At 36.8% G+C, this 22323-nt stretch overlaps 1 protein-coding gene across 1 annotated transcript; it reads right to left on the reverse strand.

The window, feature by feature from the left end:
- Nucleotides 1-470: 470 nt before the first annotated feature.
- On the reverse strand, nucleotides 471-21975 carry LOC135204322 (pantetheinase-like). The gene is made up of 8 exons (XM_064234502.1): nucleotides 21927-21975; nucleotides 21547-21639; nucleotides 20571-20725; nucleotides 19442-19597; nucleotides 19025-19224; nucleotides 16503-16608; nucleotides 8107-8218; nucleotides 471-1492 (listed from the first exon to the last, which is right to left on the reverse strand). Exons 2-8 carry the CDS (start codon nucleotides 21635-21637, stop codon nucleotides 519-521), a joined length of 1794 nt encoding a protein of 597 aa, XP_064090572.1. The 5' UTR covers nucleotides 21638-21639; nucleotides 21927-21975; the 3' UTR covers nucleotides 471-518.
- Between the last annotated feature and the right edge of the window lie 348 nt (nucleotides 21976-22323).

The raw sequence follows: 22323 nt of genomic DNA on the forward strand, positions 1-22323 counted from the left end.
GAATTAATTGTATTACCAAAATCACAATTTCATTACAAAACTTACTTACATTATAAGAAAATATATATATATATATATAATATATATATATATATATATATATATATATATATATACATATGTATATTAATAATTATATTTATACATATATAATATTATATATAATATTATAATATATAATATATGTAATACACACATATATATATATATATATATATATATATATATATATATAGTATGTATGTATGTATGTATGTAGTATGTATGATGTATGTATGATGGATGAATGAGTGATTTTATTATAATTGATTTGTTTAGATTTATTTTCAATTGGTTAGGATTGTACAATATATATATATATATATATCAATATATATATATCTATATATACTCTATATATATATAATATATATTAGATATATACATATATATAATATATTATATATATATATATATATGGTATATATATATATACGTATATACCAATGATCATTGGTCATTAACTGTTGAAATCATATTCAGCAGACACTAGTATGGTTGCCTCCATCATCTCGTGAATACCAACGCCCAAACATTCCAGTGACGAGCAAATCAGTCACCGGGTCCCCAGTGGATAAAGTGAACAGCACTTCATCCTCGGTGGATGAAGTTAACTGCGGATTGTATGGAAAACTGTACAGACTGTTTTCGGCGAGGCTGAAGTTCCTGTGGACCAGAGAAGGGTAGACACAGGCAGTATCGAAGGGAGCACTCAGCTTGAATGCTCCAAAGGTGTCACTTTCCGGAAGCCCTTCCTCAACGTGCGTGCAGGTATTGACGTCATCCGTCTGGCACCAGAGAACGGCGCAAACCTGGTTGTAGATGTGGTACGGCAGATGTTCCATGACCATCCCGCTGAATGCTACGAGGCTGTAGTTGAGTTTCCCCGTCGGGTAGTAGGAGAGGCTGCAGCAGAAGCCATCATCGTGACAGGCCTCGGCCCGTTGGAGGGCGTTTCCATCGTGGACGAGGGGCACGTTGGCGTACATCGAAATGTCGTCGAAGTAGACGGTGAGGTTTCTGCTCTGCTCTCTGCTATGTTCCTCTGCAGCGAACGGCTTGTGACTACTGTTACTTCGTCCGTGCTCCTTCCTTGAAACTCTGAAGAAGCGCCCGGCTTCAGACGCATGAGTGTCCACCTCCGGAAACAGGAGCCTCGAATCGGTATCCTGATCAAAGCGACCGGCTTCAGAGGCGTATGTTTCCACCTCCGGAAACAGAAGCCTTGAATCGGTATCCGGATCGAAGCGACCGGCCTCAGATGCGTATGTTTCCACCTCCGAAACCAGGAGCCTCGATCCAGAATCCGGATCAGAGATGTAGGTGATTTCCCGAGCATCCGACGGCCCTTGGTAAATCCCCGACCCAAGCTTCGATTTTTCCGGGTTATGATATCCCGAGACCAGAAGGTTGACCCCGAAGGACCGGCTCCATGCATTCTGAAACGACGGTGCTGCAAGAAAAAAAAACGTGTATGTATGTATATATATATATATATATATATATATATATATATATATATATATATATATATATATATATATATATATGAAAGGCCTAGGGTTTTTGATTAATAATATATTGCCAATATGTTCTCTGTGACCTATGTAATGTGAAGAACAGAGCAGAAGCAACGACCCGAGAAAGCTGACGAATAGTTTCTGTGGGTGGCGTGAGATAAAACTGCATAGTTAGACAAGTCAGTGCACTCAGTTCATGAACTCTCTTTTCAAAGTGCCTTTGGGAAAACTGGATGCAGCTAGTATTGTGAGGCTCTAACGAACTGTGCATTCTTATGTGCGTGTGCGCCTCTTCCTTTTAAATCTATGATACGCAAGTCTATGGAGGATTTTGATAGAGGCATCTTTGGAAAAAAGGCAGGATGCCGTGGTCCTCACCGGGAGTCTTTTTATAATATAGTGTTTTTAATAGTCTGGCTGCATGGACGGTTCTGGCAATGGGGGGGACCGAAAGGGAGTCCCGATGGGGGAAATAGAATTTTGGTGACTAATTACTATTCAGACATTTTACTGTTGGGGTTTTAATTGAATTGATTCATTATTTACTCATTGTTAATAAATGTATCTTTTATAATGCAACTCTCTCATTTTGACTACCTGTTAGAGTGGAGGGAAAGAAGTGGAGAGAGAGAGAGAGAGAGAGAGGTGTCAGTGCTAGAGAGAGGTGGAGAGAGAGAGAGAAAGAGAGGTTTGTTTGTGGTTTGCCTTGACGCTCGAGTTACACGTTTACCAAATGAATAATGAGGAAATATCCTCAATACAGGTTTTGGTGGCAGGCGGGGAAAAAGGGGTATAAAAGTTTTTTTTTATGCCTGGGAACGCCAATGAAGAGATAGGTGACCAGTTAGAAAATAAAGGGGTTATGGCTTAGTGATAGTTTTCGAATGACAAAGCCTTTGTGGGATTGTGGAAAATTGTTAAATTGTTAGTTTTCAGTTAATAAGTGAGAAAAAATGAGAAATATCTATCTGTTAACTGTGCAAAGGGGAGGGGAAGTGTTTTTTTATAGGGTCAGCATTTTGCCCAGAGCGAGACGCTGCTTCAAGGAGCGGGGAACAGTCAGTTGGTACTAAGATGTTTGTGAAGTGTGATTCCCGAGACAGTCGTGCGTGTATCACTGCATTGCATTACGCGAATTCAGTTTTCTTTTTGTTCCCATTATGGAGTGGTGAGTGTTAAAGAATGTTGTTTATTTTTTCTATATATTTCAATGAAATGGGACTGGTTCAAGAGGTCAAAATTTTTTTTTCTTTTCCCATAGTAGCAAAGTGACGTGTTTTCTTTATTGGCGCGTGTTTATAATAGACGTATTCGTCTTTGTTTAAAACATAAGGGTGTATAAAGATGTTTTTTTCATGCATGTGAACTGTGCTTAGATAGCATATCTAGCTTGGAGACAGGGTGGCCACTGAATTTCACGGGCTCAGCACATTTCTGCTAACCACGCAGAGAGGCGCATTGCAAGGGGAGTATGGTCTGCCTCGGGGAGTGTTCTATCGCTTGACTGAGGGGCTGTTCTTACGGGGGGGGAGAAACTTTATTTTTTCTCAGTGTGGATGAACTCCTCCTTTCTTTTTTTTTTTCCTTTGTCGGGCTGTTGAAGACAAGTCTGGCCTTGACAATGAATACTAAGACATCAGCTGATTGATTAGTTGATGAAGTGAAACGCCCGTAAGTTCTTTCTTTTAGAAAAGAGATTTTTTCTCCTCTTGGATGAAGAGAAAAGGAAATAAAAGAGAATTGAAATACATTGTATGTGTGTATGTTTTCCTTGTGCTTTCGAAGACAAATATGATGGGGATACACAGATTATTATTTTTTTTATTGTGTTGGAGAGATTACTTTGAAAATGGTGCCGAATGGTAATGCCCGGTGCCGTGAATGGTGTTGTGTCTGTGTGGGTGTGGCAATGGTGGTATATCATGGTGTTGCATCTGGAGAAATTGTGTGTCATAAGGTTCAGCATTACTGGTGTATGCTATTTGAATTTCACCCGTACTTGAGATCTTTGCAAGAGAATTATGCTATGGAGAATTATTATTATTAATAATAATTATTATACTTGAGATGTGTCAAGGGAGGGTTGCTTAAGTATAATTATCATTACGGGAGACTTGTTTTACGAGAGATTTGAGATATTTCATGGGAGATTATTTTATAATTATTATAGATAATTATTCATGGAGAATTATCACGATGAATTAATGGGGAGAAGTCTTGTCTTAATTATTTGTTGAGTTTTTGTACCTTTGGAGAATATTTCAGTGATTCACGAGTGATGAGTTTTGCTAAATCTTGATGAATCTGACTGAATCTCGGTGAATTGTGTTGAATCTTGCTGAACTTTTGCTGAATTTTGTGCTGAATTTCTTGGTGAATGGACAAGCATTGACATTGGTGATATTTTTTTTATACTGATACTGGTGATTTTGATGATAGCAATGTTGGTGATTTTACAATAATGATATTTCTGATACTGATTTTTTTTATACGAATACGTGGGTGTTGTAATGCTATCAAGGGTGGTGAAACCTTTTGTGAATTTGGGAGGAACTAACAACACATTATTTTAGTTTTTTTTTTTTCCTTTTTTTATGAGTTCAGCAGATAATTGCTTGACACCTAGTGAGTTACGGGAGATAGTTGATAATGCCGTTGATTTTTCTTTTCTCCTTTTTTGGAAGTTAGCCATCGCTGACACCAGTTTTTTTCATCATGGGTGAATTTGAATTTATTTTTTTCTCTCCAGTTGGTGTGAATATTTTTTTTATTATCTCAGTTCGTGACTTAGAGTCATTGTTCGGGAACGTGTTTGGGTTTCAGCTATTTGATGCTGCAGTGAGATTTACGGGAGATTTTTTTTGCACGTTTTGAATGCATACTTAATGGCACTACATTTTTTCTCTGGATATTTGTGTTCCAGAAATTGTGAGTTTTCTTGCACAATACATTTGTTGTATTTGTGACAGCTTTGTGAGAGATAGGAAACTTGGTTAAATTTCTAGTGGCCTATGTTGTAGTGCATATGGAGAAGTCTTGGCTAAGACACTTTGAATTTGGAGTTTTTATTATAATGAGTTGTGGCACATTGGTGATTTTTTCTAGAATTTTCTAGACAGTTTTTATTTGCCGAGTTTTTGGCCTTTTTTAGCAGTTATGCTAAGGAGAGAGTTTTATAGTTTTTGACTATAACATTGAGTTATTCCCTGGAGAATTGAGATATATTATTTGGAGTTATAATTGGAGGTATATATTATTTTGGAGTTATAAGTTGAGATATAATATATTGGAGATATATTTTGGCCATTTTTGATATTTGCCAATGGTGATGAGAACTACGTTTAGTTCAATTAATTGCAGCCATCTTTGTTGCAAATGGAGACACTTTTTTGAGGAGATTATGGGGCAATATTTGTGAGTGTGTGAGTTAGTTGCCTTGAGTGCACATTTTTTTTGGAGATAGGATTTTATTTTTTTGATTATCCTTTTTGGAGATATATTTTTTGGAGCCTTGTTTTATTCCACATGGAGTTATTGGGGAAATAGAGGTAAATATTTTTTATTTGCCGAAATAGAGGTAATTATTCTTTATTCCTGGAGTGGTGGTTTTTTTATTAACATGTGGCTATTGGAGAAATAAGAGTGAATAATATGGGGTTGGTTATTAACCAAATGGAGGAAATATTTTTTTTCACCGGAGTGGTGTTCTTATTAATATGGTGTCACATATTTATATATGGAGATGAAATTAATCTTTGGCGGGTGACCCTTTTTTGTGGTTATGGAGTTTTTTCGAGCCAAGAGAAGATTTCTGTGGTTCCTTCTTTTTGGTTTCGTGACTATTTAGAGGCGAGTGGCATTACTGCATTACGAGTCCTATGGAGATGTGTGCATTTTTTATGTTCACAAGTGTGTTATTTTGGATGCATATAATTGGGCAAAGTCATGTTGAGAGAATAAGTCTTCGAGACAGTCTTTGAACACATTAGTCATATCCTGGAGTTAATTTTGTGAAATGTGTCAGTTAAGACCTTTTTCTATAGAATCATGAGTTTCCAAACTTGTGTGTCTGACTAGACATTTTTTGTGCCGCAGTTTGAGCACACGTCCGCAGGCAGATTTTCTGCTGACAAGCGATGTGATGAGTCCACTGTGTGCTGACTCTTTTCCTCTGATGACGATTGCTCAGAATTTTAGCAATATCTGGAAATGTTGACAATAGCATTTCACGAAAGCGCATGGGTAAGAGTTTGCTTTCTGGACATGTCCAGTCGATGAAAAGTTGCGGTGTCGAGAAATTCCGTAACTTTACATAGAGCATTTCTTGGGAAAAAACGCGGGGGGTTATGCATATTATACATGTACTATGTATTTTGTGATGGGGAAAACTACTTGTGATTATAGTTTTTTTTTTATTATTTTTCTTCCTTTTCCTATGAGAGATGTAATTGGGGGATTGAGGTTAAATAGCATTTCTTTTTGGAAGGGAGATGTAATTTATCGGGAGATGTGATTTATCGGGGGTTGTTATTTACGTAAATGGGAGTTTGACGTTAAGTCTCATTGTGATTAATTGTATGGGCAGTAAAGGGGTTTTTGCTGTTAAACATTGGAGATTTTTACTGATTTTGTGGGTTGTTCAGATATCAGAGCTTGAGAGAACATTTTTTGGGTCTGGGTGTGTTACGTGATTCTTTTTTTTTTTCCTTGGGCTCATTACGATTTTTTCTTTTTTTTTACTTATGCTGACATTCGAGTTTGGAATGGGAGTGCAGAAGTCCGTGGAGTTGCTGTGATTTCTGAGTTGTGTGTGTGCTGATGTGTGAGTTTGGAGAATTGAGTTGGAGAACTTGATGTTTTTTTTTTTCTTTGAGAGTTGCGATAATGACTTATGATCTAGTAGTCATATTAAAGGGAGTTAATTGGGAGACGTTCAGTTAGTATTTCTGACTTTTTGAGATCATTGTTTGATAGAAGTAGTATGTCTGGGTTAATTTTCTTGTATTGACCAGTGACTTGACTAACACACCAAAAAGTCGTTTCCCAACGCTAGCAAAACGTCCACCAGCTGTGCAGAGAGGTTGCTGTTGTTTTGTCCGTGGTGATTACAAGAGTTTCCACGTGGGTGATCAAGAGAGTTCAACAGCGTGTCTTTTGGGGATCTGCAGAAGCCATGAGAAGTCTTCTACGATGAGGGAGGCATTCCGTCTTCCTACAGCTTCCTACAGTCTGCTACAGGAGCAGCAAGTTGCAACAAAGAGGGATATTCAAGAATCCGAAGAGAGAAAATTCTAGTGTTATTTGGAGATAAAAGTGTAACAGACTTTATTTCATAATGCCAGAGACGTGCAGTTATTATTTATATTTTATTTCAAGCCGGCCAATGTGTTTTATATTATATAAGCTATTTTGCTAGGCGGGAGCTAGCATTAGTTAGGTGGCCGAGCAGTGAAAGGCCTAGGGTTTTTGATTAATAATATATTGCCAATATGTTCGCTGTGACCTATGGAATGTGAAGAACAGAGCAGAAGCAATGACCCGAGAAAGCTGACGAATAGTTTCTGTGGGTGGCGTGAGATAAAACTGCATAGTTAGACAAGTCAGTGTACTCAGTTCATGAACTCTCTTTTCAAAGTGCCTTTGGGAAAACTGGATGCAGCTAGTAATGTGAGGCACTAATGAAGTGTGCATTCGTTTGTGCGTGTGCGCCTCTTCCTTTTAAATCTATGATACGCAAGTCTATGGGGGATTTTGATAGAGGCGTCTTTGGAAGAAAGGCAGGATGCCGTGGTCCTCACCGGGAGTCTTTTTATAATATAGTGTTTTAAATAGTCCGGCTGCATGGACGGTTCTGGCAATGGAGGGGACCGAAAGGGAGTCCCGATGGGGGAAATAGAATTTTGGTGACTAATTACTATTCAGACATTTTACTGTTGGGGTTTTAATTGAATTGGTTCGTTATTTATTCATTGTTAATAAATATATCTTTTATAATGCAACTCTCTCATTTTGACTACCTGTTAGAGTGGAGGGAAAGAAGTGGAGAGAGAGAGAGAGAGAGGTGTCAGTGCTAGAGAGAGGTGGAGAGAGAGAGAGAAAGAGAGGTTTGTTTGTGGTTTGCCTTGACGCTCGAGTTACACGTTTACCAAATGAATAATGAGGAAATATCCTCATTACATATATATATATATATATATTATATATATATATATATATATATATATAACTTTCTGATTCACATATGGATCGAACTCAGGCCTTTCAATTGAATATATATATATATACATATATATGATATATATATATATATATACATATATATATATATATATATATATATATATATATATATATATATATATATATGTATATATATATATACTATATATATATATATATATATATATATATATATACATATATATATTATATATATATATATATATATATATATATATATATATATATATATATATATATATATATATAATATATATATATATATATATATATATATATATATATACACACACTGGTTTTTCATTACCTAGGAAGAAAGGAAGGACATCAACCCAGGCAGTACTCATGGCCACATCATTTATCCCATAAGTCACAACGTTCCACAACCCAGGTTTTACGAAGCATATGTCGAAGCAAATCTGTAACAGAAATAAGAAGTAGTCTTGCCCTCCTATGTTCGCAGAACTTATAAAGAAATCATTTATCTTGGGGAACGAATTCAATTAGTTACTAACATTTCAGGTATCTATACAAATGACGCTTCAAGTATCTATACAACTGATGATTTAAGTATCTATACATCTGATGGTTTAAGTATCTATACAATTGACGTTTTAAGTATCTATAAATCTGACGTTTCAAGTATCTATACAACTGATGGTTTAATTATCTAAACAACTGACGTTTTAATTATATATGCAGCTGATTTTATAGTGTCTATACAACTGACATTTTAAGCATCTATACAACTGACGATTCAAGTATCTATACATATGACGTTTCAAGTATCTATAAAATTGATGTTTCAAGTATCTTTACAACAGACATTTCATGCATCTATGCAACTGACGTTTCAAGTATCTATACACCTGAGGTTTTACGTATGTATGAAATTGAACGTTTCAAGTATCTATACATCTGAAATTTCAAGTATCTATAAAATTGATGTTTCAAGTATCTATACATCTGATGTTTCAAGTATCTATAAAATTGATGTTTCAAGTACCTATACAACTGATGTTTCAAATATCTATACATCTGACATTTCAAGTATGTATAAAATTGACATTTCAAGTATCTATACAACTGACATTTCAAATATCTATACATCTGACATTTCAAGTATGTATAAAATTGACATTTCAAGTATCTATACAACTGACGTTTCAAGTATCTGAACATCTGAAATTTCAAGTATCTATAAAATTGACGTTTTAAGTATCTATACATCTGACGTTTCAAGTATCTATAAAATTGATGTTTCAAGTATCTATACAACTGACGTTTCAAATATCTATACATCTGACGTTTCAAGTATCTATACAGCTGACGTTTCAAGTATCTAAACATCTGAAATTTCAAGTATCTATAAAATTGGCATTTCAAGTATCTAAACATCTGAAATTTCAAGTATCTATAAAATTGACGTTTCAAGTATCTATACATCTGACGTATCAAGTATCTATAAAATTGATGTTTCAAGTATCTATACAACTGACGTTTCAAATATCTATACATCTGACATTTCAAGTTTCTAAACATCTGAAATTTCAAGTATCTATAAAATTGACGTTTCAAGCATCTATAACATCTGACGTTTCAATTATCTATAAAATTGACGTTTCAAGTATCTATATAACTGACGTTTCAAGTATCTATACGTCTGACGTTTCAAGTAAGGCAGTCCCCGGGTTACGACGGCTCCAGCTTACGATGTTCCGAGGTTACGACGCTTTTTCTTAAATAATCCGCCCTGGGTTACGATGTTTGTTCCGACGTTACGACGCTGACGCTTCCAACGCTCCGAGTTAACGACGCTTTTAAAAAACGCATACTATGATAAAAATCCTTTATAGTTTAGCAAAGTATATTAATAAAAATAAGTTTCTGGTTAGATTACAACAAAAATTTTGAGGTTATGATGATTTTCGACACTTTTTATGTCGTATTTTTCGATGTTTTTTAGTGACACCTCATAAGCGGAACTAGTTTCCGAGCGAATGAATACTAGCTTGCGATGCGCAAAGTTTATAACAGTCCAAAAGCGCAAATAATGAAAAATCATTGCTTGTTTCCAGTAATAATAACAAAATTAAGTTTCTGGTTAGATTACAACGCAAATTCTAAGCATTCAAAGAGAGACATTATCCAGTAATTTGATCAGAAAGAGAGAGAGAAGCAAGAGAGAGAGAGAGAAGAGAGAGAGAGAGAGAGGAGGAAGAGAAGAGAGAAAGGAAGCGAGAGAGAGAGAGGAGGAGGGAGAGAGAGAGATGAGAGAGAGAGAGAGGCGTCTTCCGACGCTCCGAGTTAACGACGCTTTAAAAAACGCATACTATGATAAAAATCCTTTATAGTTTAGCACAGTATATTAATAAAAATAAGTTTCTGGTTAGATTACAACAAAAATTTTGAGGTTATGATGATTTTCGACACTTTTTATGTCGTATTTTTCGATGTTTTTTAGTGACGCCTCATATGCGGAACTAGTTTCCGAGCGAATGAATACTAGCTTGCGATGCCAAAGTTTATAACAGTCCAAAAGCGCAAATAATGAAAAAATCATTGCTTGTTTCCAGTAATAATAACAAAATTAAGTTTCTGGTTAGATTACAACGCAAATTCCAAGTATCCAAAGAGAGACATTATTCAGTAATTTGATCAGAGAGAGAGAGAAGAGATCAGACGAGAGAGAGAGATAGAGAGAGAGAGAGAGAGAGGCGTCTTGGCAAATGAGATCATTGCCAATGGTCTTGGGGATTGACGTAACATTTATTTTCTGAAACAGATAGGACAGAGAAGTGTCGTTTTCATTAAACGGCCTTCTGACTCATGCCAGGTAAAAAGTTTTTTGTTGATACTAATAATATAAGCCTATCTAAAGAAGCGTTTACTTTAATTAGTCTATATGATACGTAAATAGTAATCAACTGTTCTTGTAGCCCTCAAGATTTGGCAAAATCGAAGTATCCAAAGAGAGACATTATCCAGTAATTTGATCAGAGAGAGAGAGAGAGAGAGAGAGAGAGAGAGAGAGAGAGAGAGAGGCGTCTGGCAACATGTCTTGGGGATTGACGTAACGTTTATTTTCTGAACAGATAGGACAGAGAAGTGTTCGTTTCATTAAACGGCCTCTGACTCATGCCAGTAAATGTTTTGTTGATACTAATATATAAGCCTATTTAAAGATACGTTTACTTTAAATAGTCTATATGATACGTAAATAGTAATCAACTGTTCTTGTAGCCCTCAAGATTTGGCAAAATCACTCCAGGTTGTACATAAAACTTCAAGAATGTAGTGTCACCAGAGGATTACAATAGTTTTTACCTTCAAGAACCAGCATTTTTTGATGAAAATAACTCCAGGTTGTACATAAAACTACAGGAAACAACATGTAGTGTAACCAAAGGATTACAAGTAAGGTTTTTATACCTTTTTATTAGTTTAAGACATTTTTCCAACGTCGTTCCGGCTTACGACGATTTTCGGGTAACGACGCGTCTTAAGAACGGAACCCCCGTCGTAACCCGGGGACTGCCTGTATCTATAAAATTGGCATTTCAAGTATCTATACAACTGACGTTTCAAGTATCTATAAAATTCACGTTACAAATATCTATACAACTGACGTTTTAAGTATCTATAAAATTGATGTTTCAAGTATCTATACAACTGATGTTTTAATTATCTACAAAATTCATGTTACAAGTATCTATACAACTGATGTTTTAAGTATCCATGAAATTGACGTTGCAAGTATTAAATTGACGTTTCAAGTATCTATACAACCGATATTTTAAGTATCTACAAAATTGACGTTTCAAGTATCTATACAACTGACGTTTTAAGTATCTATAAAATTGATGTTTCAGGTATCTATACAACTGACGTTTTAAGTATCTATAAAATTGACGCTTCAAGTATCTATACAACTGACGTTTTAAGTATCTATAAAATTGACGTTTCAAATATCTATACATCTGACGTTTCAAGTATCTATAAAATTGACGTTTCAAGTATCCATAACATTGATGTTACAAGTATCTATACATCTGACGTTTCAAGTATCTAAACATCTGAAATTTCAAATATCTATAAAATTGATATTTCAAGTATCTATAAAATTTAAGTTTCAAGTATCCATAACATTGATGTTACAAGTATCTATACATCTGACGTTTCAAGTATCGATACAGCTGACGTTTCAAGTATCTAAAAATCTGAAATTTCAAGTATCTATAAAATTGACGTTTCAAGTATCTATACATCTGACGTTTCAAGTATCTAAACATCTGAAATTTCAAGTATCTATAAAATTGACGTTTCAAGTATCTATAAAATTGACGTTTTAAGTATCTAAATATCTGACGTTTCAAGTATCTATAAAATTGACGTTTCAAGTATCTATACATCTGACGTTTCAAGTATCTATAAAATTGACGTTTCAAGTATCTATACAACTGACGTTTTAAGTATCTATACAGCTGATGTTTCAAGTATCTATAAAATTGACGTTTCAAGTATCTATACATCTGACGTTTCAAGTATCTATAAAATTGACGTTTCAAGTATCTATACAACTGACGTTTCAAGTATCTATACAGCTGATGTTTTCAAGTATCTAAAAATCTGAAATTTCAAGTATCTATAAAATTGACGTTTCAAGTATCTATACATCTGACGTTTCAAGTATTTATACAGCTGACGTTTCAAGTATCTAAAAATCTGAAATTTCAAGTATCTATAAAATTGATGTTTCAAGTATCTATACAGCTGACGTTTCAAGTATCTAAACATCTGAAATTTCAAATTTCTATAAAACTGACGTTTCGAGTATCTATAAAATTGACATTTCAAGTATCCATACACTGATGTTCGAGTTTCTATACATCTTCGTTTCAAGTATCTATACAGCTGACGTTTCAAGTATCTAAAAATCTGAAATTTCAAGTATCTATAAAATTGACGTTTCAAGTATCTATACATCTGACGTTTCAAGTATTTATACAGCTGACGTTTCAAGTATCTAAAAGTCTGAAATTTCAAGTATCTATAAAATTGATGTTTCAAGTATCTATACAACTGACGTTTCAAGTATCTATACAGCTGACATTTCAAATATCTAAAAATCTGAAATTTCAAGTATCTATAAAATTGATGTTTCAAGTATCTATAAAATTGACGTTTCAAGTATCCATAACATTGATGTTACGAGTATCTATACATCTGACGTTTCAAGTATCGATACAGCTGACTTTTCAAGTGTCTAAAAATCTGAAATTTCAAGTATCTATAAAATTGACGTTTCAAGTATCTATACATCTGACGTTTCAAGTATCTAAAGATCTGAAATTTTAAGTATCTATAAAATTGACGTTTCAAGTATCTATAAAATTGACGTTTCAAGTATCTAAATATCTGACGTTTCAAGTATCTATAAAATTGACGTTTCAAGTATCTATACATCTGACGTTTCAAGTATCTATAAAATTGACGTTTCAAGTATCTATACAACTGTCGTTTCAAGTATCTAAACATCTGAAATTTCAAATATCTATAAAATTGACGTTTCAAGTATCTATAAAATTGACGTTTCAAGTATCCATAACATTGATGTTACAAGTATCTATACAACTGACATTTCAAGTATCTATAAAATTCACGTTACAAATATCTATACAACTGACGTTTTAAGTATCTATAAAATTGATGTTTCAAGTATCTATACAACTGATGTTTCAAGTATCTATACAACTGACATTTTAAGTATCTAAAAAATTGATGTTTCAAGTATCTATACAAACTGACATTTTAAGTATTCTAAAAAATGAGTTTCAAGTATCTATACAACTGAGTTCAAGATCTATACAACTGACGTTTAAGAGTCTATAAAATTGATGTTTCATGTATCTATACAACTGATGTTTTAAGTATCCATAAAATTGACGTTGCAAGTATCTATGCAACTGATGTTTTAAGTATCTATAAAATTGACGCTTCAAGTATCCATAACATTGATGTTACAAGTATCTATACAACTGACATTTCAAGTATCAATAAAATTCACGTTACAAATATCTACACAACTGATGTTTTAAGTATCTATAAAATTGATGTTTCAAGTATCTATACAACTGATGTTTCAAGTATCTATAAAATTCACGTTACAAGTATCTATACAACTGATGTTTTAAGTATCTATAAAATTGACGCTTCAAGTATCTATACATCTGACGTTTCAAGTACCTGTAAAATTGACGTTTCAAGTATCTATACAACTGACATTTTAAGTATCTAAAAAATTGACGTTTCAAGTATCTATACAACTGATGTTTTAAGTATCTAAAAAATTGACGTTTCAAGTATCTATACAACTGACGTTTTAAGTATCTATAAAATTGATGTTTCAAGTATCTATACAACTAATGTTTTAAGTATCCATAAAATTGACGTTGCAAGTATCTATACATCTGACGTTTCAAGTACCTATAAAATTGACGTTTCAAGTATCTATACAACTAACATTTTAAGTATCTATAAAATCGACATTTCTAGTTTCTGTACAACTGATGTTTTAAGTATCCATAAAATTGACGTTACAAGTATCTATACAACTGACATTTAAATATCTACAAAAATTGACATTTCAAGTATCTATACAACTGACGTTTCAAGTGTCTATAAAATTGACGTTTCAAGTATCTATACAACTGATGTTTTAAGTATCTATAAAATGGACGTTACAAGTATCTATACAACAGACGTTTCAAGTATCTATACATCTGATGCTTCAAGTACCTAAAAAATTGACGTTTCAAGCAGGTATACATCTGAAGTTTCAAGTATCTATAAAAATTACATTTCAAGTAGCTATACAACTGACGTTTCAAGTACCTATACAACTGACGTTTCAAGTATCTATATAACTAATGTTTCAAGTATCCTTACTGCTATCTCATTTTGTCCAGTTTGGTTGGAAAAAATCCACGATGCTGCCAATGTGTATATTGTCAATCGTGACAACAACCTTTTCCGCCATTTTATCCTCTCATACGAGAGAAGCAGCCTGGAAGTTTGAATGAATGCAGCTTGGTTTCCCCTACCCAGAGCCTCACCACACACCTACCTAGCCTAGAGCAGTTTCCTCCCTGAGGTCTCTTACTTTCAGACGCCACCGCAAGACGACAGTGCCAAGTTGGCACCCCCCAAATGGGGAATCGTGATGCAAGTCTAGGCCTAAAACAAAAGGGACCAAAGGTCGCTGACCAGTAGAAAACCCTCCAAGGAAGTAAACCCCCCACTTTCAAAGGATGAGAGGGAGGAAACTGAGGCGTGGGTGGCCGGTCTTCACCGATTGAGAGTCTTAGGAGGCGGACGTGCTGTCCTCTGTCCGCCCCTTCCGAGAGGCAACTGTCTCTCCCTTAAAAGGTAGGTGTCTGTTGTATGAGAACCTTATACCCTAACCTATCCTTCCTCCTTCCCCAGGATAACATCCCATCCTTCCCTACTATCCGTACAGAAAGAAATCCTATCCACCGGTCCTTTGCTCCTCTCCCTCTCCTGCCCTCCGGCGTGCCCTCGTGGCGGGCCTGGCTTAAGACCGTCTCCCCTTGCCCAAGAGCAGACTCTCTTCATAATGTGTAAGTGCTAACCGTTTGTAAATATAGCTGTTGCCATGTGTAATTCCTGTAAGACTTATTGCTACGGCCATTAGTAGAAATAATCTGTATAAGTCAAATAGTGCAGTGTAAGTGAATGCTTAAGTGGATTAGCGTATCTGTGCATATTAACTAGTATTTAACTGTCGTAAATTTCCCTTTCAGGGGTCGAGAGTACTTTTGGTGAGCTTCCACGTTATCTGGTTACGAACCGAACCGTAGTACACATTCCACTCCAGTGGAGCCCCTTGCAGCTTCAAGCTTCAGCAGTTAACCACGGTTAACCTAATATTCATATATTTAATACTCTATCCGTTGTGCTCTCTTTTGTCCTGATAATTGTACAAAGCAATTGTTAAATACATTTATTGCCGGTATTTAGTGTCTGTATGCCGGATGGCGACCTCCAAATTCCCTTCTTTTTATCTATATAAACTATGATACACGTGTGCTAATAACTAATGAAGGCCAAAGCAATCGTGAAATCATAAGAATATATATATATATATATCAAAAATATAAATTTTAGGTATATTTTCAAATATATATTTACAATATCATTGCGGATTTCCTCACCATTCTAGTGACTGTCATTATTATTATTATTATTATTATTATTATTATTATTATTATTATTATTATTATTATTATTATTATTATATGAAAGTTTTAAAGGGTTTTACACGGATTCACATAAGATATTGAATTTAGCATATAATTTTTTCATAGATGTTCGTAATCTTACCACGAACAGAGGTTTTTAAAAATCTACCCCAAAAAAAACATTAAATCAGTTTTTTTTTCTCGTTTTCAGCCTGACCCTTGACGGAGTAGGATCTATTTTGCTATTAAAAAGTAAAAATAAATAAAACTGTTGTCCGTGTTATATACCGGCTAATATATACCTTTGCCCTTTCGTTAGTAATGGTGCAGATCACTCCCCTGAAAGGTTAATTAACAGGTTTTGCAATACAGCTAAAACCTCTCTCTCTCTCTCTCTCTCTTCTCTCTCTCTCTCTCTCTCTCTCTCTCTCTCTGTTCCCACCTGTAGGGTGAACGTAACATTGAAGTCGGTCGTGAAAATGGCGCTCTCTACTGGATCCAGTCCGCTGTGGAACTGTGGTTCCAGGAACAAGTTTTGTTTTCTGTATCTGAAAAGGAAGAAGGAACTTGGAATTTAGGCCAAGAGGACAAGGCCTGGGACCTACGAGGTCATTCTGACATGGGACGGAAATGGCAGGAGGAAACCCTTGAGGAGCAATTGCCCTCTGAAACTATTGTCAGGAGAGGTTCGAGGAGAGGAGGATGGAAGAGACTATGAACGGAGGTACAGTAAAAGGAATGAGAGAGGTTTCGCAGCTAAGGGAGGCTGCTGCAAAGAACCTTCTTCAGTTATCCCTACAGTACACCATGCGAACTCCTTTTTTCTTTGTTACACAGTTTAACTTCTGTTAAATAATCTTTCGAATGAACGCCTTAATATTCTTTGGAAGCTCGAATATTGCAAGTTAGTGGGCTCTGTGGTGGACTTATTGCATATAAATAGGGTTCATTTTCTGAATAATAATAATAATAATAATAATAATCACCAGAATTAATACTATAATTTTTTTTTTATCACAGTTCTCCAATTCGACTGGGTGGTATTTACAGTGTGGGGTTCCGGGTTGCATCCTGCCTCCTTAGGAGTCCATCACTCTTCTTACTATGTGCGCCGTTTCTAGGATCACACTCTTCTGCATGAATCCTGGAGCTACTTCAGCCTCTAGTTTTTCCAGATTCCTTTTCAGGGATCTTGGGATCGTGCCTAGTGTTCCTATGATTATGGGTACGATTTCCACTGGCATATCCCATACCCTTCTTATTTCTATTTTCAGGTCTTGATACTTATCCATTTTTTCCCTCTCTTTCTCTTCAACTCTGGTGTCCCATGGTATTGCGACATCAATGAGTGATACTTTCTTCTTGATTTTGTCAATCAACGTCACGTCTGGTCTATTTGCACATATCACCCTATCTGTTCTGATACCATAGTCCCAGAGGATCTTTGCCTGATCGTTTTCTATCACTCCTTCAGGTTGGTGTTCGTACCACTAATTACTGCAAGGTAGCTGGTGTTTCTTGCACAGGATCCAGTGGAGGACTTTTGCCAATGAATCATGTGGGGCCGAGGCAGAGTGGGTTAGGTCGTCAATTGACTGGTTAAGCAACAATGGGCCTGGTCAGTCGTTGGATGGGTGACCGTTCTCCTCGGCGTTGATTCCTTGGGAAAGGATCTTTACCATAATTTCCTCAGTCTACTCAGCTGTAAATGAGTACCTATTCCTGATGGGGTAGGGTCCAGCTATGGGTTAAATAGCAAAACTCAGCAATGATGGAAAGAAATGAAGGATTAAACGACAACGACGTAAATGGAACCTCTGGCAACAGAGGAGCTTCGTCCGGCAGCCAGGAATTCAACCCAATTGAAGGGGAAGACGGTCAGGTACTTGGAGGTCGTCATCCAACAACTGACCACCACAACGACAGTAACCAACAGCCAGAGAATGGAGCTACAGAAGCAAACCAGAGGAAGAAATGGACAAGAGAAGAAAATGAGGAAATATGGAGACTATACTATTGTTATTATTATTATTATGATACCGACGTGTGTGAGGAGGACCTCGCCCCTCCCCCCCAACGAAAGTACCAGCGCGGATGAAACAAACACAGGACGTGAAGCACATTATGAGAACAATACCAGGGGTGACGTCACTCAGGTAGAACCCAATCAAGAGGCTCCCAGTGATATCCCCTGCCTGAGAAGGTCTGCAAGACTCGTGAACGCTCGCCGTATGAGTCACCTTCCCAGGAACCAATGAAAACTCAACCTGCCGGAGAGGTTCAATAGACCGTACTCGAGTGCCCTCAACATCACAATATGAGAAGAAGGACTCACCACTCAAATAAGTCTACGGGCTGCTCTACGAGCAAGAGCTCGTGCTGGCACGATGCCAGCTTAATCTCAAATAACAACAACCACTCGAATTCAGCCCCTCAGCAGTCACCGCTTGATAATGTCCTGGGGATCAGGAAGAAACGTCGCGTTGGAGAGAGAGAATTGTATAAGTAATAATAAACCAAATGACTCAACCGAATTTTACCATGCCCTTTGGTGCGTTGCAAGCCAGTCTAAGCAACAACTAGAAAGCCGTCATCAGAAAAATAGAGAAGACTCTCTACAAGATTAATAGTGTTGAAGCAGCAATCATTTTTAAGAAAACATTATTATTATTATTATCATTATTATTATTATTATTATTATTATTATTATTATTATTATTATTATTCAGGAGATGAACTCTGTCCATATGGAACAAGCCCACCACCACAGGGACCACTGATGTGTAAATTCCATCTTCCAAAGAATATTAAGGCGTTCACTCCACAGAAATAGCAGAAATTAGGAAGAGAAATACAGAAAGACGTCCGGCTGGTAGAGGGGAAATGCGAATGAACAAATTAATAAAATAAAACTGATAAAAATTGAAGTATAGACAAATCGAGACAAACTCGCGGTCTTTGTACCTTGCGATCACAGCTCCGCTCCTGTCGAAGACCACCTGGGTGTTGTAGTAGATGTAGCCCGATTTGGGACAGTCCCTCGAAGTGTCCAAGGTGTTGTTGAAGGGATTGCGGACGTCCGGGGAGCAAGGGCTGGCCTCTGCAACATCCACCACGATGTACATCGCGTTCTCTTTGGCAGAGCAACTCAAATCTTGGACGGCCTGGAAGAACGATACACAAATTGGTTTCCAAGAAGCTCAAGTCTTGGACGGCCTGGAAGAATGATACACAAATTTGGTTTCCAGGCAACTCAAGTCTTGGACGGCCTGGAAGAACGACACACAGATTGGTTTCCTAAGTCTTAAAAACCGGCATCATAAGCATCAAATGTCCCCAAGAAAGGACACAGATCAAGGCAAAGCTAGCGTGAATACTCACGACGACATTTGGTGGATCCACTGGAGTCGTGCAGGGGACGACGCTGAGACCTGGATCAGGGACATATTGCATCAGAGAGAAAAGCTCCTTCGGTCTCAGGATGTGCATTTCCAAGCCGGTAAGGCCATACTCCGGAGCTATGATGATGTCCGCACCCTTCAGAATTAAAATAAAAAAAATTTAATCAAAATAAATCTAGAAGAAATAAGCACAGAACACAAAGAGTAAATCATTATTTACATTCAGACCTGTTTTTTTCAAGTGCTTATTTCTCTTTATCAGTCACTAAATGCAACTTTTTTATCATTAAGAACTTTAAAGAAAGCGCTTCTATCCTTGCTGATATGATGGCGTGTTATGTAAACTAAACATCTGTTGTTTTTAGGTCTAGCAAGATGTCCCCTTTTACTCATTTTCCACGGGGATAATTTAATCAAGTGTCAGAATACAACAAATTTTATAAACAAGTGTCAGAATACAACAAAGTGTATAATCAAGTGTCAGAATATAATAAACTCTATATACAAGTGCCAGAACAAAATATATTCTATATACAAGTATCAGAATACAACAAAATCTATAATCAAGTGTCAGAATACAATAAACTCTATATACGAGTTTTCCCCGTAGGGGGTTAGTGCCGTCAGTGCACCTCATGCGGTGCTCTGTAGGCATGACTTGAGGTCCTTTGCAGCATGTCTTCGGCCCCTAGCTGCAACCCCTTTCATTTCATTATTTGAAGTACCAGTGCAATTTTACATATCATACTGCTTTTTTACGATCATACATTAGATGGAAATGGAATCTAAAATTTAAGGTCAGAGGCCTAGCGCTGGGACCTGATGAGGTCATTCAGTGCTGAAACGGAAATGATGAGTAAAGAGGTTTCAGAGGCATTAGGAAGAAAACCTCAGAGCAGTTGCACCACGAGATTCAGGACAGGAAACTGAAATGGAACAAAGAGAATAGGAACTGGAGTTACAGCAAAGGGAATGAAAGGGGCTGCAGCTAGCGGCCTTAGGAACGCCGCAAAGACCCTTGGGAATGACAGATGAATTCTAAATCCCCCTCCCCTGACCCCCACACCTTTGACCCACCAACTGGAAAAAGACAGGGACAATCGATTGACCTGAGACTTGGCGTCGGCTGCGTATTCGGCGATGATCCTTGAGTTCTCCCTGACGATCTCTTCGCCTCCGTCCTTCCAGTCGATGTACGGTTCGTATTCCAGAACGGCGCCCACGTACTTCACCTTCTGCCTTCCTTTCACGGCTCCGAAGTCGTCTGGAGGAGAGGGCAAGACGAGGATTCTAAAGTTTGAAATGTTTTGGACTGAAGAAAAAATAATAAAAATCATTCGATAAACGAACCATCATATAAATTACCAGGAGAGTTCTACACAGATTCAATACTGCCATACGTTTGCGCCCGTCTCGTGGTCGGGTCGATAACGTCACCTCGTTTCTTTCTGATACACTGGATGCGGGTTCGAATCCCGCTTCGGAAGTCAGAATGACTTTATATTCTCTCTCTCAAAATAAATAAATAAATAAATAATTAAATAAGAATCATGTGAAGACTTCGACGTAGAAATTACGATGGAACTGTGGTTATTACAGTTACACAAGTATCTGGTGAACGGTGATTGGCAGATTCTGTATTTATATTAAATAGCTGGAGTTCCCCCCGACCACCCCCCAATACTTCTGAGGATGCCCTGTGGCCCCATATTGTGGGGAGCCTGTTTGTACTTATAGATACACATCTACATAGACTTCAACTCCGAAAGTTGTATAAAATGAGGGGGTATGATCCCCCTTAGAAACTGCCTTCGGATTTTGACGAAAACCTTCCCGGGGGGGAGGGGACTCTATGGCAAAAATTTGGTAGCCCTAGGTTTCATAGTCTGGGCGTGCATAGTGTACAAACAAACGAACAGAGACAGAAATTGTCCTTATATATCATATATTGCAGTAACATTCACTGAAGAAAATGGAATAAGGATTTCATATAAGAAGAAGAAGAAGGCGAAGAAGAAGGCAATGGATTAGCAGCAGTTGTGCAAATTGAAACTGCAATATTTAATAGCCTCATCGACTACTCACCAGACAGTTTCTCCGGAGTGGCTGACTGACAATAGAGAGCCGCTGCTAGCGTCAGCAACAAGGCGAAGATGGAACTCAGTTTTGGCTCCATACCTGCCAAAAAAAAAAAAAAAAAAAAAAAAACGTGGGTTAGGGAATATAAACACACACGCGCATATGCTTGAGTTCAAGCTACCAAAATTTCCAACAAAAGATGCACGTTAAAAGCTAAAGAAAAAATGCAGTTCTAAACTAATACGACGAGACTAACTTTAGAATTCTCCAGAAGTAGGAGAGTGGTAGGGGTTACCTACCTAAAGTAAAAATATAGTTCTCATCTAATACGAAGAGACTAACTATCGAATTCTCCAGAAGTAGGACAGTAGTAGGGCTTACTTTACCTGTGGCTTCGTGGAAATCAGGATATAAACTAATACTCGTTCGAGATGTGTCGTCTCTTCAAGTAGACAAGAATTCCCGAGAATATATTCTCACGCTTATCACTGCAGGAAGTTTTCCGGAGGGAAATGAACCACATGGTGTTTTTTTTTTTATTATTATTATTATTCACCTTAGCGACCGCTTATATTTATCTCTCTTTCAAGGCGAAATGGACATTCGATGAACGATTTTCCTTTTTATTATTTTTTTTCTTATCGCTCCTAATTCGCTGAGACAGACTTATCCCTGTTCAAAGGTTATCCCTGTTCAAAGGTTCAGTCTCCACGTCAGCGTGTGAGTCGCGATTCCCCCATACCAACCCCCCACCCCCGTGAGGACATGAAGCAGCATGATTCG

The sequence above is a fragment of the Macrobrachium nipponense genome, chromosome 44 (genome assembly GCF_015104395.2).
Source record: "Macrobrachium nipponense isolate FS-2020 chromosome 44, ASM1510439v2, whole genome shotgun sequence".
NCBI lineage: Eukaryota > Metazoa > Arthropoda > Malacostraca > Decapoda > Palaemonidae > Macrobrachium > Macrobrachium nipponense.